Source organism: Panicum hallii, chromosome 2, assembly GCF_002211085.1.
Source record: "Panicum hallii strain FIL2 chromosome 2, PHallii_v3.1, whole genome shotgun sequence".
In the NCBI taxonomy this organism is placed as follows: domain Eukaryota; kingdom Viridiplantae; phylum Streptophyta; class Magnoliopsida; order Poales; family Poaceae; genus Panicum; species Panicum hallii.
The window spans coordinates 3916661-3932726 of NC_038043.1; the positions used below are offsets into that span (position 1 = coordinate 3916661).

At 47.6% G+C, this 16066-nt stretch overlaps 1 protein-coding gene across 1 annotated transcript; it reads right to left on the minus strand.

The window, feature by feature from the left end:
• Positions 1–7124: 7124 nt before the first annotated feature.
• Positions 7125–8285, minus strand: LOC112880350 (auxin-responsive protein IAA24-like). Its single transcript, XM_025944927.1, has 3 exons — positions 7946–8285; positions 7549–7848; positions 7125–7453 (listed from the first exon to the last, which is right to left on the minus strand). Exons 1-3 carry the CDS (start codon positions 8137–8139, stop codon positions 7396–7398), a joined length of 552 nt encoding a protein of 183 aa, XP_025800712.1. The 5' UTR covers positions 8140–8285; the 3' UTR covers positions 7125–7395.
• Between the last annotated feature and the right edge of the window lie 7781 nt (positions 8286–16066).

Below are 16066 nucleotides of genomic sequence, written 5' to 3' on the forward strand. Positions count from 1 at the left end.
TAAAAAAAAGGAAAAAGAAAGCCGACAAAGCAATTTTGGCATTTGAAATGCAATGGGATTCTTTTCAAGTACCACATGGTGCATGTCTCAAAATGATGAGGTGAGATTGGCTGAAAAGAATTGAAGATGGAACAAGTTGCAACAAAGCAGAATTCAGTTCACGCATCAGATTGGCGAGCAAAGCAGACAGGAGAGGATGAGAGATGACTACATGCATAACAGAATTCAGAGTATGGATTGATGAATACCTGGAGGATGACTGCGCGGACGGTTCTTGATCGAGGGGCGACGGCGACCGGAGCCGAAGGCGAGCACTTGGCCCAGCTCGCCTTCCGCTCCCTCCCGGACAGCGGCATCCTACGGCGGAGGTCGCTGCGGCCCGCGTGCAACGATGGAGGCGGAGGATCGGCGCGTGAATATGGCGGACATGGGAGCGAGATGCATAGCAGCAGGGTTCGGCGGCGGCGGCGCGGCCTGGACGGGATGTATGTTGCCGGCCCCAAATATTTGCGGAAGCCCCCCTACTTTAGATCTAGAATTTTAGTGCCTGTTTGGATCCAAGGGAAAGAGAAAGAGAAAGTGCAAAACTTTTGCTCTTTTGTACTTTTTTTGCACTTTTGGATCCAAACACCCCAAAGTGCAAAAGGGCAAATGCTACCGTAATTTTGCTAATTATGGATTAATTAGGCTTAATAGATTCGTCTCGTCATTTAGTCCTCATCTATGTAATTAGTTTTTTAATTAAACTATATTTAATACTTCTAATTAGCATCCAAACATCTGATGTGACAGGAGCAAAAATTTTACCATTTGCCCTTTTGCCATTTGCTCTTGGATCCAAACAGGCCCTTATTACCCCCAAATATTTTTAGTTACCCCCCTGATTTGGATTGCGATTAGCAGTCGCGATTCGAATATGCAAATAACCCCCTGGTTTGGACCGGAATTTAGTAAAGTGCCCCCTGGCTGTCTCCTGGTCTCCCCTGGTCGTCTTCCGTCCTCGCCGCCGGCCGCCGCCTTCCGTCCTCGCCGGAAGCGTAGAACCCGACCCCACGACCCGCTCCATCTCTCCACTGCCCCACACCCCAGCGCTCGAATCGAAAGAGACAGTCTCTGAAGCTCATGCGCCGACCAAGCCGCCGGGTGGAGAGGAATTGAAGCCGCAAACGCTGGTGATGTTCATCGGATTTGCGGTGTCTGCCGATGCCATCAGCTCGTCGGCGTGAGACAGAATTCTGGTCTGCAACTCCAGGACATCTTCTTCCCTGCACTAGCACTGGTCAAACAACAAATGCAAAGACTACATTCATCAGACCCCAGGAGAGTTAGTTGCTGATTACAAGTTTCCCAATAATTTTGTTGTGATTCGACTACATGTGATTCTATAAGGTTCCGCATCGAGCACTAGGAAATTCACAGTTGCATCTGTAAAGTCAGCTGGTGCTGAAATGCTGGATCCTAATGCTTTTCTACCAATTGCTGCATTCGTACAGCATGTGTCGGATGCTTGAAAACAGAGCAGAGCATCGCATGAATCGACAACATCAAGGAAAATGCCAAGCAGATTATCGTTCTGTGCAAAAATGGTTTGATCTGTATTTTACTTGAATGTTCTGTTTGAGTTCCGAACACATTATGAAGATTTCCCAAGGCAAAATGGAATAGCAAACAGAGATACAGGAGAGACCATCCAAACAAAGATGATCTTCTCCACTCTTCTGCACACCAACATTAAGATCTTATGCACTTTCAGCTCGTGAAAAGGATGCTTAACATGTCATGAGTAAGAACCAAACATGAAGAAACTGAAAACATAGAATGATGGATCTTAACAGTTTTAGAAATATCCGATAACATTTTGATGTTCTCAAGCATTCCGAGTACATGCCATACAGAAAACTAAAAAAAGATATGTCTAGCACTTCAAGTGATTTGAAGTAGCGTCTACAACACCTTAACCATTTTTTCTGATACGCATAAAAGTCCATGCATGTTTCAGGTTTGGAGAAGGTTCGTAACATCTGGCACAACTCCTTGGTCATGCTTTCAGTAACTGAATAGTTTCTGCTATCCTCCTTTTTAGGCCTGTTGCCCAAGTGAGTAGTCGCTTCACAAAAACGAGTTCATGATCTGACCCTCTCAACTCTTGGATTTCCACTTCACGGAGACAATTCAACCTGAGCTCCTCAGTTTTCCAGTTTGATGGCTGACCACAAATGCAACCCTGTGGGCATTCAGCTTGTGCCTGAAACCAGGAGCAAATGAACTCATCTGAGATTAAACTGATATTGCTGGATGACATGAAAAAGAGAGGAAACTCAAAAATCATCAGATTGCCTGGGTACTTGGAGGTATGCCAAACCGGCCTTCCAAACAGGGCATAAGAGGTGAGCAAAACAGGTAGTACATCAAGAGCAAAAGAGGCGTTCGTGTTCTCCTCTGATGGACGGGCAGCTGTGGCGTCCTTGGCATCATAATCATGAGCAAAACAGCTTGTGTCTTTGGGTTGCTTTGGTGTTTATGCCTTCAGTTTGCATCAGTGACCGAAGCACGTATAGGACCAAGATGTTTACGAATTAGCACTGATTTGAACGCCATGTAACTAGTCATGAATTTTCGCTAAGAAAATGTCGAGTATAATATGGTACTATCAGGCATTTACTAAATTTTAGCAGAAAAGGATAAATTATGAGTCATGAACTTTTGTAAATAAAAGGTGGAGCAGAGTATGCTATTCCATGCATTTAAAAAAATTACAGAAACAAGAAATTGTAAAATAGAGGAAAATAAAAAAATAAGATAACCTTAGTTTTTGAAAAACTTAAGATAACTTTTTTTGAGAAACAAAAATATCAGAGAACTTTTTTTAGGGGTAAATATCAGATAGAAAGCTACAATATGTTAGAAGAGCCTTTAGGCCATAGAAGTCGCAACAATCGGCCCAAACAAATGCTTTGAGCCCAGCTAACAGAACATGAGGAACGGAAAGGAATTCGGCCCATGGGCATAGCCGCAGGCCTCCAGCGGTCCTCCCGGGCTGAGCGCGGAGCGCGCGAAACGGCGAAATTCCTCCACAGCCGAGTCCGTTTCCGTTCACGGCAGCGGCGGCGGCGGCGGCGGCGCCTCCTCACGCCGGGCCGCCGCGGGAGCGCAATCCTCCTGCCTCCCCTGCAGGCTGCGGAGTGCGGACCACCTCCGCTCCCACCGCCTCCTGGCACGGTGGTACCGTGCGCTCTCACCAATCCCGTCTCGGCCGTTGAGTCCTCGTCGCTGGCCGCTGCTCGCGCTACTAGGGTTTGCTTTTGAGCGGCGCCTCTGCTCGACGCCGTTACTGTTGTCGGAGAATCCGAGGTTTGCAATGATCGATGGTTGGTTGAAATGACGTGCTGATTGTTTTGGTTTGCGTTGGGAACTTGGGATTTCTCGTTCGATTCTGGGGTGGGGGATCAGTTGTTTGTGCTAGAAAAGTTGAGATAAATCACAATTGCAGTGGGGACTGAAGTCACTGAACCGAGTGTGAAATTTGAATAATTGATGGAGTATGGCTTGATTTTTTTTCCTAGTAGAAGTGCAAGGAGACTAATTAGTCAGTCACGGCAGTGTGTGCCTCGATTAAATCGAAAGTAGAAGTAAAGAATTTACCAAGCAATGTCAGATCTGTCGGTGATAATAGTACGCGGCAGGAGTAATTTGTGTACTAGATCAGCGTAACTGGTGCTTCGTGCATCCTGTGTGATGCAGACGTGTAAGACCATCAGGCGTCCTTTCAAATCAGACTTGCGAGGAACACATGGGCATTTGACAGAGCTGTCTGTGTCTGGCAAAGTTATCAGTGCATATATGCATGATGCGTTTATGAGGCCCCAATGTCTGTACTCTGTAATGATGTTGTTGGGGTATGGAGGTGTGCGTTCTTAAGTGCGAAGGAATGAAGGGCTCATCCTAAAGGATGTCAAATCCCATGTGATTGTTCAGCTTATGTTGTACTAATTTTTATGTAAGCCTAAGTCCTGGTATTCTTTCAGCCAGTTACTTTTAATTGTAGTCTTATCTATTGTACCCCAGGAGCTTCCTCATGTAATTAGGGATTCAGGGTGACCCAGTGAACGAAGAACTAGAGTGAAGGGAAGAGAATTGGAACTATGTGGCTGTTCAACAAGCAGTACAGCTGAGACAAGGTAAATTCTTCTGCCCATTTTTCATTTCGATTGGATTTCCTATTCATGATCCCTGTACACATTGCCTGTTTTCATCACGTAATCTTTTCAGAAGAGAGGTGGAATATTGTAAGTGTGTTGATGCAATTATTTTGCAGGACTGCAGTAAAGCATGCGCTTCGTTAATTGAATCATCGTAAATTTTGGTGTGATTTTTTCCTTCAGGATGGAAAACTTTGATTTTCAGCTAAGTGTTTGTTTGTTTTCCACAGCAAAGTAATGGAACAAATTAATTGATATGCTTCTTCTTCATCTTGAAGAATCTGGTTAAAGTATTAAAATTGAATATGCCATTCCTTTCTCTGAGCCTTTCCTTTGCCTTATTCATGCTTTATAATAAGCAAAGCTTTCAATTTTCTGTTAAAGCTGTGCCACAGGTTGCAAGACTTAAAATGCTAAAAAGCCTAAAACATGGGTTCCATTGCTTACTCAATTAAATTTGAAGATACTCCATGTTTTCTAAATTCCAAGAAAAGATACATCATACATATATACAGTAGTAACAACAAGATTACATGATATAAGGTGTCTTCGGCTGCACATCTGGGCATTGTATGGGACTGCTGTTTCTTTCTCGTATAATAAAAAAATGCGCAGCTCTCCTGCATAAGTGTATTCCAGAAAACAACGTAAGGTAGTCTTCTAGATGGTCTAGCCAGCCGATGCAATGCCATTGCCATGCCAGGTGCATGCTATGACTGGGGCTGATGACGATACTGTTGACATAAGTTGTCGGTATTACTCCTCAAGAAAATTAGTTGTAGCAGTATCTTAGTCAGGCTAGTTGTACATTTGTGTCCTGATATTTATGTGCGATTGATCAACATACAAATCTGAGTCAGGCAACTGGGGACCATACTTAGGCTGTCCTCCAGGGGCGCAATTAATGGCTGTCTAATTGATGTCCCCGAAGGAAACAGTATTTGTGAATGAATCTACCTTTTCCTGATCACCACTTCATACTCTAGTTTCTGCACAATACTCGATTTTGCATTACCACTCCATACTTGAGCTTTTCATTTCCCACGAACTTTTTGTTACCACAAGCATTGCATTGTTTCATTCATTCCATTATTTCAGCCAGTTACTTGGAATTGTCGTCCTATCTATGTTTACCGTAGGATCTTCCTCAGGAAATCAGAAATCAGGGTGGCCCGATGCGAGAATCGGAAGAACTAGAGTGACAGAAAGAGCAGAGCCAAGTGGCTGTTCAACAAGTAACACAGTTGAGAAAAAAAACGTTATTTTGATTGAATTTCTTATTCATGACATGTGCATTAGTTTAACCCCTGTCTTGAAGAAGCTGATTAAAATAATTGACAAGCCCATCCCTTATCCGAGTCTTCGTTTACCCTTCACCATGCTTTACAAGTGAAGCCTCTGATTTTCTGCTAAAGATGTGCCACGGATTGCAAGAACTAAAAATGCGAAAACAATGGTTATATTGCTTTAGATTTTAAGCTACCCCAGGTTTTATTAATTGCCAGAAAGATACATGATAAGGCAGTCTTCTAGATGGTCCAGTATTCCAGCGGATGCAATGCCATTGCCATGCCAGGTGCATGACATGGCTGTAGGCTGATGACGATACTCTTTTGTTGACACAAGTTATCGGCATTGCTCCACAAAGAAAATTGTAGTGGGTAGCAGTACCTAAGTAAGGCTAGCTGTATGTTTGTCTCCTGATATTTTTGTGCTATTGATCAACATGTGAAGCCTCACAGTAGCGCTTCTCTGTCTGGACAGGCACAAATATCCTGCAATTTGGGGACCGACTGAGGCTGTCCTCCAGGGGCGCAATTAAATGGTGGCAAATAGAAAGGAACTACTTGGTTAATTAATTTATCTTATTTCAGATGACCACTCCATGCTCTAGTTTCTGCACATTACTTGATTTCAAATTACACATGAACTGTTGCTACCACAAGCATTCCGTTCTGCTTCCCTATGGAATCATTTCTTGGAATTGTATGGAGGCATCTTTATTACCCTTCTCTAATCTGTCAACTGGTCGCCGCTATGCCTGCTATGGCCCTATCCATAGGAACATGTTCACCCCCCACATTACCCCCATTTTGTCCAGAACAGTGCATGCACATTGCCATCATCTGTTCCTCGTTTCAGATGTCGATGCGGTTACAGTACTATTTGCATCCCTGACTGACAGTCACCACATGTTCCTAACTGCAGCGTCCTGATGGTATCATACGGGATAGCAGATGGTCAGCCGTCGTTATCCCAGGATACTTCCTGCCTGCCGCTGCACTGCACGCCATGGCTCGGGCAGCGCGATTTCCTGGCCGCGGGAGGGGGATTCCCGGAAGGTGTGCACCAACCGTATCATCATGTTTTCTGAGCCACCTGTGAGTATTTCCTGACAGATTCGTGTCCGTTTCTTCTCCTGCCGTGCTGCCGCATATGATGGTATCCTACCATGAAATGCTCAGCTCCTCGTAGACAGCGTGCGTGGCGTTCTGTGCGTTTGGATTCTTCTCTGGGCTTCTGTTTGATCCGTGCCCCCTGCTTTGTCTGGCAGCAGGCAGGCAGGGAGGTGGCTTATCTTCTTTACAGCTTGAACCGATGGCCCGGAGGTTGGTTGTCCGCTTAATTTCCTTTTATTAATGATTTTTTTAATGTCAAGAACCTTGTGGACGACATAATTTGGAGTCTGATGATTGAGCTTGGAGAAACAGCTTTGTGAAAATAATTAGTCATGTTTTTTTGTTCATTCAGATCTACTGCCGTCAGATGTCTATCAGTTCTGCAGATCTGAGTTCTGAATCACCGAGCCTATAGGATTCAGCAGAGAGCAAACTGACTCCCAGAACGAGATGGGATTAGATAAGGTAGAAACTGACAGTCTTTCAAAAAAAAGAAACTTGATCTGACAAGCTTTGGAGACCTTTGGAGAGGAAAATGACCAAACTTAAGTCAAATTTCTCATTTTTCTTTTTGATTTTTTTACAGCCTTCGCTCATACAAAACACGACTCAAAAAACAAGGCGGCTAAGCTAAGACTGACTATATACACAGTTCATAGATCCTTCTCCCACTTGGATTCAGAAACAACCATCTCTTTGTACAGCACTGGAGAGCCCAAGCCACACAGCTCCTATGCACGATCTGTGCTCCTCGATTCATCCCCATGGGTTTGCAGCCTCTGCTTGTGCATCAGCGATCACCTGGCCTCAGAACCCTTCATTATCCTGAGCTTCTTGCACGAAGAGATGAACATGCTGCAAAGACAGAAAGTCTCACAATTAGAGTTCTGTTCACTCATTCATCTTCAGATCTGAAAACAGAGCTAACATGTTGATCCGATGGTACTTACTCCCAGGGTACGTCTCCGACGAGCATGAGGTCGCCGTCCTTGTCCTCGTAGGCGAGGGCGTGCTGGCCGTCGCCGCCCTCCGCTCCGGCGGCGGAGAAGGACTTGGTGAAGAGGGCGTCCAACGCCTCCCTGAGCTCCCTGTACCCCTTGTACATCCGGAGGTCCACCTTCCTGAGGTACGGCGCCCCGTCCATGCTCACCTTCACGTACAGCCCTCCCGGCTGCTCGGCCTTCTTCGCCGCCGCCTGGAAGGTGTTCTTCCTGTACGCCCTCACCGGCGGCCACCCCACAACTTGCGCTCTGATGAAGAGGAGTTAACAACCATGGTCAGCTCATGAACTCTGTATTCGGATGCAGGGGGACTCGGAGGGGAGCGTGGGGTGGACGTCGCTCTTACTTGGCAGGCGTGGCTGCGTCGTGGTCGTCGCCGGCGGCCGGGCTGGTGCCCGAGGCCTCGCTCCGGGTGTCGGCGAGCGCTCGCTTGGCGCCGACGGAGGGCGCCGGCTTCTTCGGCCGGTCGTCGCCGCTGCTGGTTCCCGGCAGGCCGAGGCGGAGCTCGGTGGCGCTGAGGTTGTCGGCGTCGATCTCCATGGAAGCACAAGCTGCTAGCCGGTGTTCTTGGCAGAGGAAGGGAGAAGAGAGGGGAAGTATGACCACAGCAGCCAGAGAGAGGATGAGGAGGATGAAAGTTTGTGTGGAGTTGAAGTGTGCCGGTGAGGTGGGATCGCGCTCTGGGCGCGGCTATATAGGGCGGGTCGCGCGGCCTCTCGGACCGGCCGTGTCGCGTTTTAAATGGTGGCGCGTAGGCGCGTGTCCCGCGGGCGGGGGGGCAGGTGGGCCGGCGGCAGGGCCCGCCGCCGCTGCCTGGGCCCCGGCCGACAGGTGGGGCCGCGGTGGTTTGGACGGGGCCGTCAGGCCGTGGGCGGGAGATTCCTTGCCGCCGGGCCAGCGGGGAGGGAGGAGGAGAGGGACGGTTGCGGGGGGTCGGGATGGCCCGGGGCAGCCCATGTGTGGCGCGCGGCCGCGCGGGGCCCACCTGCCTGGGGACCGGCGGACAGGCGGCGTGTGATGGGGGGGTGGGGGGGCGGCGCGGGACGGGACGGGCGGCCAACCGGCGGTGCACACGCGTTGCCGGCGCGGCGCGGGGTTCCGTGGGGCTTCGCCTCGCGCGCGCGTGTGGAAATGGGTTCGTGGAAAAGAAAATGGTGGGGGGCTGGCCGGTTGGGTATAGTTTCTTTTTATTGGTTGGGTTGGGTATAGTTTTGGTTGGCCAAATTGCTGTGGGCGAGAACTCGACGGGAAAATGCGGTGAGATGCTGGGAGGTCTCCCCACACGCCGACATGTTCCTGCTGCTCTTACTGTTTGATCTTGTGGACGGTACGGCAGAGCGAGCAGAGGCTTTTGTCGGTCTCGGTGAGTACGTGCGCACGGTGTAACTGTTTCCCCGGCAAGCGTGTGGGTGGGTGGGTGGGTACATGACACGCCGCGATGCTAGCCGGATCGCACGTCTCGACTTGTGTTCATCCGAACGCGCAGGGCACGGCACGGCGGCACGGGCCAGGCACGCGAACGTGGGGGTCGAAAGCGATCGGTTGGGCTGCCCCTCGCAATCCGTCACCCATCGGGCACGGGCCCCAGCTGGTCTCGTGTGCTGCTGGTCTAGCCTGTCCCCTCCACGGACCGCGCCGGGTTGCCGGCCGCGCGCGCGTGCGGTACGTGGACGAGAGATGGAGATGGAGATGGAGATGGAGATCGCTAGCTGTGCAGTGAACAGACGGGCACGCAGCCACGCTCTCCGTGTGCACGAGCACGGATGGGTCGACGTGCTTGGCCACAGGGTGGGAACGGGCTATCTATTATATTAGCTGTCGCCCGGGCTTTAGCCGGCCGCGTCGCTGTCTCGCCGCGGCCCTCCACCGGCCGGGTTCCCCTTTCCGGAAAGGCGCGGCGCGGCAGCATCATGCCGCGCGCATCCACACCGCCCGCCGGCCGGCCAGGCCAGCTGCGCCGTGCGCTGGCGCCGCGAGTCCGCCGTGGCGGCCGGCAGCGCGTGCTGGCGCGGCACTCGCACGTGCGCGCGCGGCGAATGTTGGTTCGCGCGTGCGTCGTAGATGACGAGATGAAACCGTGTTGGCTGGCTGGTTGGTCGCGGGTCGAGCTCATCGATCAGGCCCTGGAACGGATTGGCATCCGAATCCACCCGCAGTTGCCTTGCTCGCTCTCCAGGCGTGACGAGCGCTCGGAGCAGCACGGGCCGCGCTTGCGCTTGCGCTTGGTGGAGGTGGAGGACGGCCGGAGACCCGCCCGCCGGCCGGCTTGCTTGCGTCGGGGTGCGCGTCGTCACCTGAGGAACGCACGGGGCCACCGTAGCCTTTTCCGTTGACGATGGGTCCGCGCGCGCGCTAGCCGAGTTGGTTGGCATACACGACGCGCGCGCGCCCCCGCCGGCCCTCGGCGCTCCGCGGCGTCCGATCAGTCCCAACTGATCTGATTCGATGCGGCGACCGGTTAGTCTCTCTTGTCTCTGTAGGGTCGTACACGCTACGCCGGGCCGCAGCTGATAGGTGAATAGGTCTGGTGCCTGGCTCGATCCGGCGCATCGAGCCACCGGATCGAACCGAACGACACGGCCTCTCAAGAGCAGCAACTATAATAACAGCCTATAGAAGAGTGAGGAGAAACATGCTGTAAACTACAGACACAGGAACTAAAAACTTAAAAAGAGATAAATAGATAATATATTAATAGTGAAAAGCTAATTACTGTACAAGTGGACGAGAGTTAGGCTGCAAAAATCCTTAGCTCTAATTTGTTCAGCATGCCACGTCATCCACGTGGCTGAGGTAATGTCTTTCTCTCAACATGCCAAAAGAAAAACCCAGTGAACAATGAGAAGCAACGATGATGTTACGTAGAGGAGGGGTCCGTTCAATACTCACTCTGTACTCTGTTCCAGTATATAGCTACGTCTAAATTTATCCTAAATCAAATCTTTTCATTTTATATTATCAAGCTTTATAATTTTTTTTGCTATTCATAATCAAAGTTAAGAATACTTGACTTAGAACAAACCTTAACCTAGCTATATTTAGGGATCGAGTGTGTGGCATACATGTGGCGTGGCGAATTAAAAAAGGGCAATTAATGCTATTAAAAATTTAACTCTTTCCTTTAGTCCCATTGAAATTTAGCCCATCCTCTCAGTGCTATTGAAATTTTAACCTCATCCCTTCAATACAATTGCTGTGACTGCACTGTTACAAAGCTATTAAACGAAGATGAAAAGGATAATACTACCCCCTATAGGTAAGAGTAGGGGGTAAGAGATGAAATATTTATGTTTTATCCCTTTTATGCTATTGTAGTCTGACAATGAATCATATAATCGAAGATGCGAGAATTGAAGCTTCAAGCATATTACAGATTGATATTTTAGCACATTACAGAATACCGAGAGATAGAATCAATGAGTCAATGATTCTATCAGACCATCTCACAATCGGAATAGAGATTGGAAGAACAAGGAGACAGCAACAATAGACAATTTTCAGATCCAATCATTAAGTAAAAGTAAAATCTTTTCCAAAAATGCCTTAATCTGGATTAGACTTGGATTTTTCTAAACAATACGCAGCTACGCACCATGGCTACAGGGGCAGAAGGGATCGCCGATTCTGATGCAGCTCGTTTTGTGGAGCGACTGCAGCTTGGTGGGTTGCTTGGGTAGTTGGTAGCTCACGGTCCTCATGCCACGGCGCTGCATCGCTGAGGGCGCGGAGGGAGGCAGGGAGTGGCAGAGGAGGGAATGAGGGAGGGAGGCGTGTGGTTGCGGGCTGATGGTGCTGGCCGTCGGCGGAGTGCCAGGTGGTAGCGCTGGCACAATGCACGGGCGGAGCGAGCGGCTGAAGGCCCTATGCGGATCCACCGACGCCCAATGCGAGCCTAAGTTAGGTGCATAAGGATAATAGTGTTTTTATTGGATAATTAATTACGATGGCACGTCACTCCAGTTCATTTCTCTTCCAAATTATTTACGCAGAATGTTATTCTAATTTATTTTATCAACCTTTTGGTCGATCCAATGATCCAAAATATATATAATTTGCATCGCTAGAGGTGCAGATCGCTATGTGGGGAGCGGGATCGGTGCCGGGAGAGAATAAGGTAGAAGACGAGATCTGGCCGGTGCTGAGGATAAAGTTGGAGAGGGGTAAAAATAGAAAAAAATATACCATAGATCTAGTTTAGCGGTGTTACATGGTGTTTTGCTCTAAATATAACGGCGGTGGTATAGAAGGGATAGAAAAATTAGAAGTGATCACTGTGAAAGGATGGGCTGAATTTCAATAGTATTGAAGGGATAAGTAAAAATTTTAATGATATTGAGGGAAATTTCTCATTAAAAAGAAGCATATCAATACGCGTGCTAATGCTAATTTTCCAGAGAACGTGCATCATCACACATTTCATCGAGACAAAATGGACGTCATCTACCTACCAATGATCACCGGAAGAATTTTCATTACCAAAGGAGACCGGAGGGCATAAGCCCCCTTCCCCCTACGCCCATGCATGCCACAGTAAAAAGGAAAATATGAATGTGACATGATGGGTCACCGTCAATAGTAAGTTCTAGGAGTTCTTTTTCATTATAGCCTAATAGATCATACGTTCACACACAAGTTTGCAAAGTTCAAAACCTAGAAGACATGAGGCTGATGTCAGGTATCGTTAGGTAGCTACAGAACAAAGCTACGTTATGTGTGGCCTCCGTCCAATGACTTGAGGTAACCAATAGTATAAAGAGAATCCCAAGTGCGAGTACGTGGGAGCTCTTGAGGTGATTTTTTCCTCGAACGAAGTAGCTTCGGACCACGTGGAGTTTCATCACAGTCTAAGGGGCCATTTGGTGTACGTGCCTTAAGACCGGCTTCGGTTTCTGTTTCACGGGCATTGTAGCACATTGTTACGGCGATGTTCATCGAAGCCCTCTCATCGGGCTTCATCTACAGTCAGCACGAGGGAGTGAGAAGCCGGTGAAGCCAGGTTTTGGAGGCTTCACCCGGCTCTGCTACAGTCACGAAGCCGAAGTTGCCGCAAGCTATACCAAACGGGGCCTGACTATTATTGATGCTCAAAATTTTAGCTCAGCGGCTAGCTCGTGTTTCTTTGCAAGTGCAACTTTAATTTATCCTCTTCTCTTCGACTTACCAGTTTCTAAAGAAGTCAGATGGTTAGTATCTAATTGGTCGGCGTGTTACATCCCCCTCCTTAGCTGGCTAGCTTTTGCGTGTCAAGTGTCTTCTATGTATTGTGTGCAAACCTAGATTCTCTGTGTCAATGGTTGTTTAATGCATGCATCCACCGATAGTGATGCGTGCTCAGCGATCGAGCCCTGGAAACAAACGGAACGGAATCCCTCGACTTGCATCCTCGCTTGCTTTCCGCGCGCACGGTGATTGTTCCGAGCGGCACGGACCGCCGCTTGCGCTTGGCGGGAACAAGGAGATGGGCCTGGGTCCACGTACCGGATGCCGCCTGCCTTCCACAATCCTTTGGGCCCGCCCCAACTCAGCAAAGGGCTTACTAAACTCGGATTACAGGGCTTTTTTACTTGGGCCGTTCCGCTCCGCCGCATCTACTACCGGCACTCTCTCTTTTCTTTTTCCTCACGACCTGCAAGGGGAGGGACCGCGTTTCCTGGGCTTCTGGCCATGCCACGGGTCCATGGGAACCGGGAACAAAAAAGAGCGGGAGATGAGACCACACCCCCGGCGCCAAGCCCGCCCTCCTCCCGTGCCGAATTCGCCCGCGTTTTCGCGCCCCTCAATTGTTATTATAATTTTTTTTTTACGAAACACGACGCGGATGCTCGTATACACATACGTAAAACCCACCCTCTAAATACACGCAGATAACTCTTACCGCCATAAGAATCTTCGAAAAACTGAACCGGACAATGGTCTCTAGATTAACACGATCGTTACTATAGTAACTGTTGAGTGAAGAATTTATTAGCCAGGATCTCATTATGTGCTAATAAACAGGCAGATTAGCGATGTTTTATTTGCAAAGGCGTTAGCATCTCCTCCTATTATTATCGTTACCGTTACTGTTGTAGCCCTGTAGGTACTAGTATAGTCACTGAGAGAGATTGCCATTTGCGCCTGGCATGAACCATGATGGGCGCTTAAAGTTAAACATTCCAGGAGGCTGTCGGGTGGGGTCCAGCACCCTGCCACCCTGTGACGAAGGCCCACTGTCCCAACGTAATCTCTCCTTTTTTTAAGGTAAATCTGATGCTAACTACGATACGGACATGCGAGTTATAGCTGTACTAATCTGACGCTGACTAGTCTAGCTCTACTCATGGTGAGATAATCCTGTGGGTCGCTTCGTCCACCTCCACCGATCGGAGCTTCTCGAGACTTGAGAGTATCACGAACAGGTCTGACGACATCCTTTCGATTCCGATGGGTTTTCTATGCGTGTGAATGCTTCAAACCGTTTTGCATATTCTTCTCGCCATTTTGACATAGCATTTCTACGAAGGTTCACAGTGTCAAACTTTTCTCCCCTCTAAATACCTTTTAGCTAAAAAGGGCGAAAAGTTACCAATTTATTGTTATGTTCATTTCAGTAGGGTCCACTAGTGGTATTTGGTTCAAATTATCACCTAGGATGCTCTTGTACTCATCAAACAACCATACCGGAATACTGTAAAAATAGCGAATATAAGAGAATCTCACCGAAAAAGATATGGCATAAATTTGGGATATTCAACAAGCCGCGATAATTGCCGAACCAAAAAGATGGTGCAAAGAAAGGACGATAGTCTCTTCTCATTAACAAGCAAATCGAGATCTTTAAGAGAACAGAAAAAAAGGCTAATCGGCGTTAGTGCTCGGGTGTTTAAACACACCAAAGTGGCAGAATACCTAAGTTTCTACGAGTGGGGTTTCAACCTGATGCAAACTTGGGTTGTCCGATTCGCACCATGGTTCGACCATGGCCATCTTCTTGCAAAGGGTTCGGCAAAGTTAATGGTTGTTTGGAATCTGAGACGTTTCAGCGAAGATTGGCAATTTTAAAGGAAGGCCTTAGTGGTAGGGAGGTCAGGGGGTAACGGGCATATGAAGGCCTACAGCCAGGATAGAGTGTCATGGTGAGACTTGAGAGTTTGACGGAACCGGGTCAATGTGGTGGTGGGTGGTAAAGCTGCACATGCTTGCTATGAATTGGAACAAAAAGAAAAAGATAAATATGGAGAAGATACATGGACCGTTGGACCTTGATAAAAAAAATATCGTGTGCTGGGTCTTTGGAACACCGGGCCGTCCAATATACAGACTCTCAAAATGGACAATTTTTGTCATGAGTTTTTATTACATTAGAATAAAAATAGGAATTATGGTGAATACTAAAATGATATACACATAAACTCAGACCTCCGTGTTAAGCGTTTGAACCAGGATCAAAATTGAAAGCAAGTTCACATGCGAGAGATAAGGTAACATCACCGCGGAGATAATCACACCCTAACCAACAAAAAAAAGGAAGTTTTTAACGCACCATATCTAAGAGTGTTTTCTTTTAAAGGAAGAATAAATTCAATCCGTACCTACAGAGTATATTCTTTTATGAGGCTGAACCTAACTCTCTGGTCCCCAAGCCAAACGTCTGGATCCAACCCATCCCAATCTTTTTCATCCCTCAAACCAAATGCATCCTAAAATATTAATATTGACGGATGGCGTAGAAGTGAGAGAATAAATAAAGTTAGAGAAGCGCAGAGGGCTTGATGTTGTCAAAGCCTCGCAGCCACGTGACATAGAGATGATGGGTCTCATAAATGCTATGGGGCCACATGTGAAAAGAGAGGATGCGAAATTTTCTTTTTTTTATGGCTACTCAGGCTATCACCAAATGGATCTCTAAAAGTCGGAGAAGCGCATATTGCACTGAGAGTATCTCTAACAGTTTTCCAATAAATATCTCCTAATAAGATAGTATTGGGATGTCCCAATACCATTTTTATATAGATTATTGGGAGAGATGCTTTTACAGTTCCCTAATAATCTCATCTCAATGCAATTAACATCTAGGGAGAACCAAAATTCTTCCTATATTCGAGGAGAGTTGGAATAAAATATTAGGACAACCCAATAATTATTAGGAAAAGGGAGAGGTTTCGAGGAACTTTTAGAATATGTCTTCTTTCCAATATTATCAGTTTATTTCAGAAAAAAGATCGTCGGAGATGCTTTAACATCTTACTTTTTTGCGGTTCGTCCACCTTCATATCAATCAAAATTTTTATGTTACCTAACAATGTTTATACCTCAAAGGGATTTTTCCTTTGAGAGGGAGTTGAAATTTGTTGTTCTTAGAACTAAACCAACTATTGGTGACAAACTAACATCTTGACTGAGTAGTTTTTCATACTTACGTCAGTCTTTTGTTTTTAAGCCTAGGGTATTTGTAACTTCATTGTAAATACTCGCCTATTTTTTTCTA

Coding starts and splice junctions, on each gene's coding strand:
- LOC112880350 (XM_025944927.1), bottom strand. CDS start 8,139: ATGGAGATCGACGCCGACAACCTCAGCGCCACCGAGCTCCGCCTCGGC. Junction 7,849..7,945: donor GACGCAGCCACGCCTGCCAA/GTAAGAGCGACG, acceptor CCTCTTCATCAG/AGCGCAAGTTGTGGGGTGGC. Junction 7,454..7,548: donor GTCGGAGACGTACCCTGGGA/GTAAGTACCATC, acceptor CTGTCTTTGCAG/CATGTTCATCTCTTCGTGCA.